The 9,115-nt window shown below is 45.2% G+C and overlaps 1 protein-coding gene across 1 annotated transcript; it reads right to left on the bottom strand.

The window, feature by feature from the left end:
• Positions 1-262: 262 nt before the first annotated feature.
• lpar4 (lysophosphatidic acid receptor 4) lies at positions 263-7,607 on the bottom strand. The gene is made up of 3 exons (XM_035649017.2): positions 7,349-7,607; positions 1,474-2,230; positions 263-1,348 (listed from the first exon to the last, which is right to left on the bottom strand). The coding sequence occupies exons 2-3, from the start codon at positions 2,047-2,049 to the stop codon at positions 860-862; spliced, it is 1,065 nt and encodes a 354-aa protein (XP_035504910.2). The 5' UTR covers positions 2,050-2,230; positions 7,349-7,607; the 3' UTR covers positions 263-859.
• Positions 7,608-9,115: the final 1,508 nt, after the last annotated feature.

Here is a 9,115-nt window from a genome sequence, read left to right as displayed (position 1 = left end):
CTCATTCAGAGGCAAACAATGGACCATTGGTTTTAGTCATAATAAGCGTTTGGCCAGTGACACAGCACACATGCAGGCCAAGGTCCTCGACTAGATCAGAGCCGCCCTCTCCTCTGAGAACAAGATCAAAATCGTCTGCTTGGTTAAGAATCAAGAGCCCGAATACAAAAGCTCCGGCGTGGGTTCAAACAGTCGCGCTGACAGAGGCCATTTTGGCCGGACCAACAGGCACAGAAATAATAAATGCTGCCACGAAAAGCAATTCAAGACACACATTTAATGACCTCAAACTTCAACATGAGACACATTTCACTCAGCAGGTCCGAGTGCTGCTGGTAACAATAACAGCGGGTCTCGCCAGTAAAGAGTGTCATAACATTAATGTCTAAAATGATACAATGCACCGTGAGAGCTCGAGCTTGACGACAGTAAAACCCTAAGGGCTCCGTGTGGCACAAAAGTACTTAACTGCATATTTCAACAATGTGGACGGAAATCTCCATCTCATCCACAATCCAGTGCATTTGTGAGCGTTTGTGTGCGTTAAGCCTGAGTGGTGATGTACTGGAGTCTCTCTCAGAGGCTCTGCGTGTCTCCGCGCTATCAAAATAGTCCTGATGTGGCTGGCTCTCTGGTCCCCGTAGTGTTCTCTCATAATAAACACGGATACATTCCTGTGTTCTCCAGTGCTGGATTAATCCGTAAAGCCCAGGCCATACATCAGGGTTTACCTCAGGCCTTAACTAATCTGCTGAGTTATGTGTTTGTCACTTCCAGGACCAAACAGCTGATTGCTTTTTTATTTTTTAATTCTCCCTCAACTTCAGGGCTCCTGCCTTTGAAAACGTTCCCTGCCGAGTCAGAACTGACTTTCAGACATCTTTGCCTCTTTTCCATTGCTGGCTACAGTGTCTGTGTCTCTGGGGAGAGTGTTGGCAGTGTCCTGGGTCTCGCCCTCGCTGCGGGGGATGCTCTCAGGCCGGGAGCCGGACCCTCTCCCTCCGACGATCAGGCTTTTCTGGAAGCTCTCTGAGGTGAAGTAGTAGACCACAGGGTCCAGGCAACAGTTGAGGCTGGCCAGGCACAGAGTGATCGGGTAAAGCGTTCGGGCGAATCGCTCTATAGCGCAGTTAGCCAGGGCCTGCGTCCGCACCAGGGCATATAGGAAGAGGATAGAGTTATAAGGGACAAAGCAGATGATGAAGATGCCCAGATGGACCACAATCATCCGCAAGACGCGCCTCTTGCTGTCGCAGCCGCGACCAACAGTCCCCGGGCGACGCAGTGTCCGCAGAACCAGGGAGGAACATACCAAGTTGACCAGCAGGGGGATGAGAAAACCTACAATCTGGTACAAGAACAGAACGTGTAAGAAATCGTCACTTCACTGTAGATCTGGTTAGATAAATCAAGGGTATGAATGGTGTGTGGGTAAACACGCGGGACTGTTAGAGCCTGTTGCTGCCCACTCACCTCAATGAAGATGGTGATTTTGGACAGGTAGGTCCTCCAGGTGCTCTTGGAGAAGCCCTCGAAGCACGTGGTGGCTCTGTTTGTGCTGTTGATGGTGGAGAAGAAGGTCACCGATATTCCTCCTCCTACGATGGTCAGCCACACGGCGGCGCACACCAGCGCTGCGTTCCTGCGTGTGCGTATGGAGCGTGAGCGGAAGGGGTAGACTATCGCCAGGAAGCGGTCCACACTGATGCAGGTGAGGAAGAGCATGCTGCCGTAGATGTTGGTGATGAAGGCCGTTCCCGACACTTTACACAGTTCGTCTCCGAACGGCCAGTGGCGGTTCACATTGTAGAAGACCTTGAATGGCAGCGTGAAAACAAACACCAAATCGGATAACGCCAAGTTGGTCATAAACATTGTGGTCTCGTTGCGCATCTTCATCCGGAGGCAGAACACAAAGAGCGCCGCACAGTTGGTGATCAGGCCCAAAACAAAGACCACACTGTAAACCACAGAGTACAAGTTGTACTTGAAGGAGTCGTCAATCCCACAGTCCTCCATTCCAGTCTCGTTGAGCACCAGACTAGCCATGGTGACCGCTTGAATGGGGGGGGTAACTCCGCAGAAGGAAGGGGACACAAAAGCTGCCCGGAAAGGGGTTCAGTCAGTGCGTGAATCTGGGGATCGGAGGCGTCAGCGGGGGATCCACCAGTCGAGCCTCCTCTGAGCCAGAGGCGGTCAGGATGCACGGCGGCAGGGCTGGTCAATCCTCCTGTGGAGAGAAGAGGAAAGAGCACAAGGTCACTTCCTCACAATAAAAGGTGCACACCGAGAAGCAAACAACTCCAGTTCTGCATAGGATGAAGTACACGCCTTCAGTCGTTGAAGCATTCAACAAAGCACACAATGAGAATTTTAGTTTAGAACTTTAGTTTAAGAATATAGAAAATATATTGAATGTTATTATTACAACTGTGATTTTTTTTAAATGTGAATCTGACATGTACAATTTCAGGTGAATGACTGTGCCATATAGGAGCTTAAATTGTAGGATATTTGATATTTTATACCAGACACAAATGAAGTATTTTGCTGGGGAATAAGTTATCATTCATTTCACTTCTATCCGTTAGTCCAACTCAGACTGTTAAGCATCATTCTCCTTTCAACATTATCACCAACACACTGATGACAACACTTCTGTTTCTATTGCTAGACATTCATATTTACACACTTTTCTAGTCCTAATGACAAAGTACTTCACACCATGAGTTACATTCGCACACACATTCATACAGCTCTCTTTACATAGCACTGCAGAAGCCGAGGATCAAACCGCCGACCTCTCGATAAATGAACAACCCAACTCTAACTGCTAAAACCACAGCCGCCCACAAAAGCAAACACAGGACAGAATAAAGCACAAAACAAACTGAACATAATAAAACAAAAGCGAGAATGAAAAGTGTTAACGAGGTCATCGGCTGTGACAGTCAGTGTACTTGCTGTGTCTCTGCGTGTATGTGCACGTTCATGTGTTATCTGTCAGTATGAAAAGCTCTCATCCGGTCAGATGGTTTTATTTCCTACAGCAGTGAAGCGCTCCAAATAGCTGCCAGGGACAGGAGCGTACCATAGATTAATGCACTTCAGCACCAATAACAACCGGTGTGGAAAAGAAAAAAGAAACTTCACGAATGTACAAAAAGAGCTCCAAGTGCACAAAGTCAATAACTCGGCATGTTTTTCTCCGTGGGGAAGTGTCAGGGCACTGTTGCACAGGAAACACAACTCGGTTTGTTGTCAAACCTGAACAATTGAACTGATATTCCAGTTGTTTTTTTTGTGTGAGATCAGAGCACAACACCACATACTGCTATGTGGAAGTGGTGAACAAAGAGATATGGCTCCCATCATGAAAATTTTACATTTGATGTTGTTTAATGTTTAATGTTCATAACTCACATACTACATAATGCTGAGCAATTGCGGGTTTGCATTTATCAGCAGCAAACAACGTACGTGAAAGCATCTATAAAAATGTTGATGATTTTCTGCATCCCTACACAAGTATCTGCTGGTGGTAGTGGTTGTTCAAGTTCAGAAGCCACATCTTATCTCACAGCATCTACTGTACAGGTAAAAATAAACAGCTTGTGCATGTTCGGGAATCTGGACACTTAGGATGCGGTCAAATAGTCTATATTAGCTTAGAAAGGGTTCCAACTGAGTGAAGTGACCAGGAAGTATTTCAGCGGCAGCCATGATAAGAGCTGTTCGCATTCTCTAAATGATAAGGAAAGGGGCTTCAATGCTTCCCATCTCCTTTAGCATAGGAAACACTGGACCATCCCTTATGAAATTAATTTCCACAGCAACAGTTGAAGCGACAAATACAGAAGAAAAAAAACCGCAGAGCAGCTGTTTTATTCTCTGGACACGATCCAAAACTTCACGGAAATCCTCCCATGACATCATCACACCGGGTGCCAAATACATGAAAATAGATTTCTTCTTCACATCTGCCCCGTCAAGAGTCATGTTCAAGAACAGTCATATTGAATATAGTTCACTATTGGATAATCATGACATAATACCTACTGTATCTATACATGTCATTTCAATCCTCTCCAATTATGGAATGCACAAAAGAGAAACATTTATTTTCTCAATCAGGATATTTATTTATGTCTGGATATCATACTGTTGTTTCAACTTTCCTCCCTCTTTTGGTTGTTTGTTGTTTTTTTACTTTTGGGCTGCAACCATTGTCTGTTGATGAGGTCACTTTCTTTTCGTTGCCTGGTTTACGTTTGCTGTCTTCATCCCTGTGGCTGGGCGTTGCCTATTGGTCCCTCTCCTTCCTGCAAACTCACCTGCTTCCATAAATGAAGACCAGTTCGGTCCCCACTTCTCTGCCAGACCATCGTCTTGCCTTGTGTTCACGCCTCTGTGAAGTCAGCCTTTTGCGCAGCTTATTTTTGGAGAGTCTTGTGTCTGTGTATGCCTATACCCACCTGTTCCCTAACCTCTGTTCCCCGTCTGCCCCGGGGTCATCTACTGCGCTCCGTAATTCGCCACGCTCAGCCCAGCTCCTCAGCCCCACTCTGCCTGTCCCCCCTCTGGAGCCCACTCTGATCCAAACCCCGGACAGACCCCCTTGACAGCTGGTTTGATAAAGTTCCACCGTGTTATCGGTGGTCTTTCCTGACTGGCGCTATTTTGTACCGCACATTTTCATACTGCTCATTAAATCTCCTTGTTATACCTGCTCCCTGCCTCTGACTCTGTTTCTGTACATTGAGTCCAACCGTGGATACAAATCCTAACATGGATGCCGCATGCTTGACCTTCACGAACGACGACACGGTGGTAATTCACAGTACATTATCAGTAGTTTTCCCCGAGACACTTAATATTGTAGAACCACAAAGGCACATTGTAATGGACTTTTTGTCATTTCTTTAAATATTCTTGTGAAGTCTTTTGGTTTCATTGTGGACTTTGGTCGGTGTATTCTGTTATTCCCTTGATTTGGCCTCTTACTGCGTCTCGCCCTGCCTTAGTTAAGTTACTTTTGTTGTCCCTTGTGTTTCATGTGTCTTTGAGTTTGCCTTTTCCCATTTTATTTTGAAGTCACTTTCCTCGTGTCTCTTCACTTCCTTTTCCCCCTGTGGCTTGTTGTTGGCCTCTTTCTTGTGTCTCTTGTGATTGGTTGCATCTGTCCCTATTGGGTTTCACCTGTGTCCCATTAGTGTATCTGGTCTCTGTGCTCCCAGTCCCGTGTCGGTTCATCTGTTCCGACATGGACGTCTTCTACACTTTAGTTACATTTTTATGATTTACCTTATCTTCAGCTTATGTGACCTTATCAGACTGCACGTCTGTTTTTTTTTAGCTTTCCTGTCGTTATTAAAATACAGTGTTTTTTTGCATTCGCGTCCTGCTACACCGGTCAAAAGCCTGACACACGTGCCATGCAAAGGATTTCAGTTTCATGAGGAGCCACAGAGTGTATGAAGACGGTTGAATGAAAGAATAGGAAAAGACACGGTTGCTTGCCGGGCAGCGAGGATCTGAATGGACGCTTGTCCTTATATTACATCTCGGGCCTCTGTTGTATTGACTCACCCCGTCCGTCCTCTGACTTTTATGAAAGAGTGATTCGAAAATCACCACAGCACCAAATTTAACTTGACTTATCTTGTGTTAATGCGAAACCAGCAGCGAGGTGGTCGGCCTTTGGCATCGCGTGTAACAATCCGGAGTGTCTCTGGATGAGAGTCACTGTATCTGTCTATTCAACACACTCTTTCTCACACACACACACACACACACACTGACTAGACACAAAGGCAATGCTGTGAGCCTTAGCAGTCCATCAGCCCCGTCCTGTGCCAGCTGCAGTGTGACATCTTTACTACTTTTTCACACGCCTACCCCCAAAAAGCTTGCCCTGGCCCCTTACAATGCCCCCACTGTACCCGCCTCCTCCAAACACACACTTACAGATGCACAAGTCTCCACAAGTGCATACACAAGCAGGCAAACACTCGCATATGCCAGTCCTCACACACACACACACACTGTAGGGTTCTGTGTACTGTGGCTCAGGCCCAGGACCCCTGACGGTGCCGGTTTCATATTCAGCTGATGCTGTTCCCGCAGGGAGCCGAGCCTATGGAACATTGAATTTGCCGCTGTATAGTTTGTATCTGAAAGAAACACCTCTACTGCAGACGTGTTGCGGAGACATATTTGCGCATGTTGTGGATTACTAGAAGTCCTGTCTAAGGATTTCAGTGTGCGTGTGTGTGTGTGTGTGTGTGTGTGTGTTTCATATACAGGTCGTGGACAGCTGCCCAGTCACAGGGCTTCCCCCTGCAGCCGGCGGCGGCAGTGACAGAAACAGGCCTCTGGGACCCGCTGATCTGAGCGGATCGAGTTCAGGCTCAACTCACATCCAGCTGTTCCTTTCTCTCACATGCCGGGAGGAAGAAAGCGAGGGGGTGGGGGGTCGAAGGTGGAGGACGAGCAGGCACACACACATCTTCAGTGCTCACAGCCAGTGCAGCTCATAGAGTCGGTGTGTTTCTAAGCAGGAAGGTCTTGTTGGGTAGAAACGCGCCCTTAAGTTACATCACACTCCACCAACATCGTGACGACGTCACTATTAAGTCCTCCATACGTGAGGTGTACATAATGTTCCGATTTTGTTAAGAGTTGAAACAGCTGGTTGATTTAGCAAATAGCCAAATGATGGATAGTCAATCAGCAACGATTTTGAGAATCGATTCAACGTCACAACCGTGAATGTTTGCAGGTGTAATCAATTGTATGTGTATTTATATGTATATGTGGCCTTTGGATCAAAAAAAAAAACCAGAATCTGAAGATGTCACCATGAGATGTGAGAATTTCTTATATCAATATATCGAATAAATAAGATACATTACAGTTACAGCTTTACCGTTTGCAAAATAACCCGGTCTCATTTCTGTTGAGACTGCAAATAAATGCAATCGTTTTGTAACCCAATCCCAGTGAAGTTAAATGTTCAATTCTTCTCAAGACAAAGGTTGCATTGTTGTTGTGGCTGTGTAGATGTGGTGACGACCCTTCAATTCACCCAACACCCACTTGCTGGAGCCTTTACTGAAGGGGGTTTGTCTGTAGTCCCAGTCAATACGCTCCACAGCCTGTGACTGTACTTCAGAAAGGCTGTTCTGTTCTCCCTCTGTTGTCAGATAAGACAGGTGACATCTGTGTCTACAGTGACCTGCTGTGACTTGATGTTGACACGACAGAGGTTGTTCGTTCTCAAAAGTTTTTTCAAAAGTTTTTTTCATTCAGACTTCACTTTTTTTTTGGTCACACAAGAAGAACTTACTTGCAGCTGAGTTGGTGACAGTTGAGCTCCTGGTCACTGATGCTGGTCAGAGAGACTCCCTCCGCACTCCGCTTCGTCCAAGTGTCACTCTGTTCCTTTTTCACAACCATCCGGATGAAAGAAATAACGGCACCGCGAAGAGTCCCGCGGCCGAGGGCGTCTCCCAGTACCCGTCCCGAGCACTCGCTCGCGCGTCCATACGGAACCTGCTCACTGCTCACTCCGCGCAGAGCGAGGTCACGAGCGTGCGCGCGCTTTGTGCGGAGGGCTGCGCAGGAAGAGGGACAATACACCCCGGGGGGGGGGGGGGGGGGCGTGAATAGAGGGTTGTGGAGAAGGAGGAACGCGGGGGGGGGGTCTGTGACCAGTAACAACATCAGTTTAAACCAAAGTAATTCATTGAAGTTCAAATAAAATAAAACCTTTAAATTACTTATATGTATATATATATATATATATATATATATATATATATATATATATATATATATATATATATATATATATATATATATATCCATACTTTCTACTTTTTCTACCTTACTTCAGATACATTCTGTGCTTTGTATCTCCAACACATTTCAGTGGGGGCTTTAGCAAGGGGCTGTATGAAAATGAATGGGTGATGGTGGTGGGGATGTATGATAGATATATATATCTATCACCATCACCCATATCACCATCACCCATAATATATATATACTGTATATATATATATATATATATATATACACATACTGTATATATATATTTTTCCATTGATGATCTCCTTATATTTTGCAAATATTTTAATATAATATATATTACAAAATATTTAGCATAACTGTTGTAACACAGCAATCTATAGCGTTGATCTATAAAGTTTTTCTGATTCTGATTTTTTTTTTTATTAATTGTGAAAATTCCACCCACCTCTCTAATTGTCTGGCGACAGCCAGGGGCATTATGTTTCCGGGTCGTCTGTCCCTTCCCTGTGAATGCAATATCTCAAGGCCTCAAGGGAATTTCTTCAAATTTGGCACAAAGATTCACTTGGACGTACTGATTAGATTTCGGTGGTCAAAGGTCAAGGTCGCTGTGACCTCGACAAACCAGTTGTTGGGAACGCCCTGAGGGAATTCTCTCCAATGTTGCACAAACGTTCACTTGGACACAAAGATGAACTGATTGGATTTGGGAGGACAAAGGTCAAGGTCACTTTGATGTCACAAAACATGTCTTTATTGGCCATAACTCAACAATTAATGTCTACTAAGATTAAATGATGAAGTGTTGAAACTTAAAGTCAAGAAGGTCAAAGGTCAACTTCACTTTGACATCGAAATGTTCTGCAGCAACACAATTCTCTGCAACTTTCACCCAAGCATGAGAGAACATGTGGAATAGGAACAGGCACCAGCTCTGTGAGCACAGCAATATTAAGATTCTAACTGATAAAATAAATATGAATTAGACCAAATGATGCTAAAGACTGAAATGTATGAGATCAGATGTCCCTCTCTCCATCAAATCAGTGACATGATGCCTAAGTCACACGGCCAGGTGGCCAGATGTTTCTTTCAAAACTAAAGTCATCTTCTCTTCTCTTCTTTTCTTTCCTTTTCTTTCTATTCCGACCAGCACGCGGCACGCGATGGATCCGCTCCATCAGTCTGCACCGCAGCTAGTTGGATCGTTTTTTGTTGGAGAGTCAGTCGAGCTTCTGGTTTTGTGTTTAAGGGCTCTTGCAACACCCATAGACTTTATAGACAATACCTTGTTGAGAAC

The sequence above is a fragment of the Scophthalmus maximus genome, chromosome 9 (assembly GCF_022379125.1).
Source record: "Scophthalmus maximus strain ysfricsl-2021 chromosome 9, ASM2237912v1, whole genome shotgun sequence".
Lineage (NCBI taxonomy): Eukaryota > Metazoa > Chordata > Actinopteri > Pleuronectiformes > Scophthalmidae > Scophthalmus > Scophthalmus maximus.
This window is presented reverse-complemented; position numbering and strand designations above follow the sequence as displayed.

Coding starts and splice junctions, on each gene's coding strand:
- lpar4 (XM_035649017.2), bottom strand. CDS start 2,049: ATGGCTAGTCTGGTGCTCAACGAGACTGGAATGGAGGACTGTGGGATT. Junction 1,349..1,473: donor AAATCACCATCTTCATTGAG/GTGAGTGGGCAG, acceptor TTCTTGTACCAG/ATTGTAGGTTTTCTCATCCC.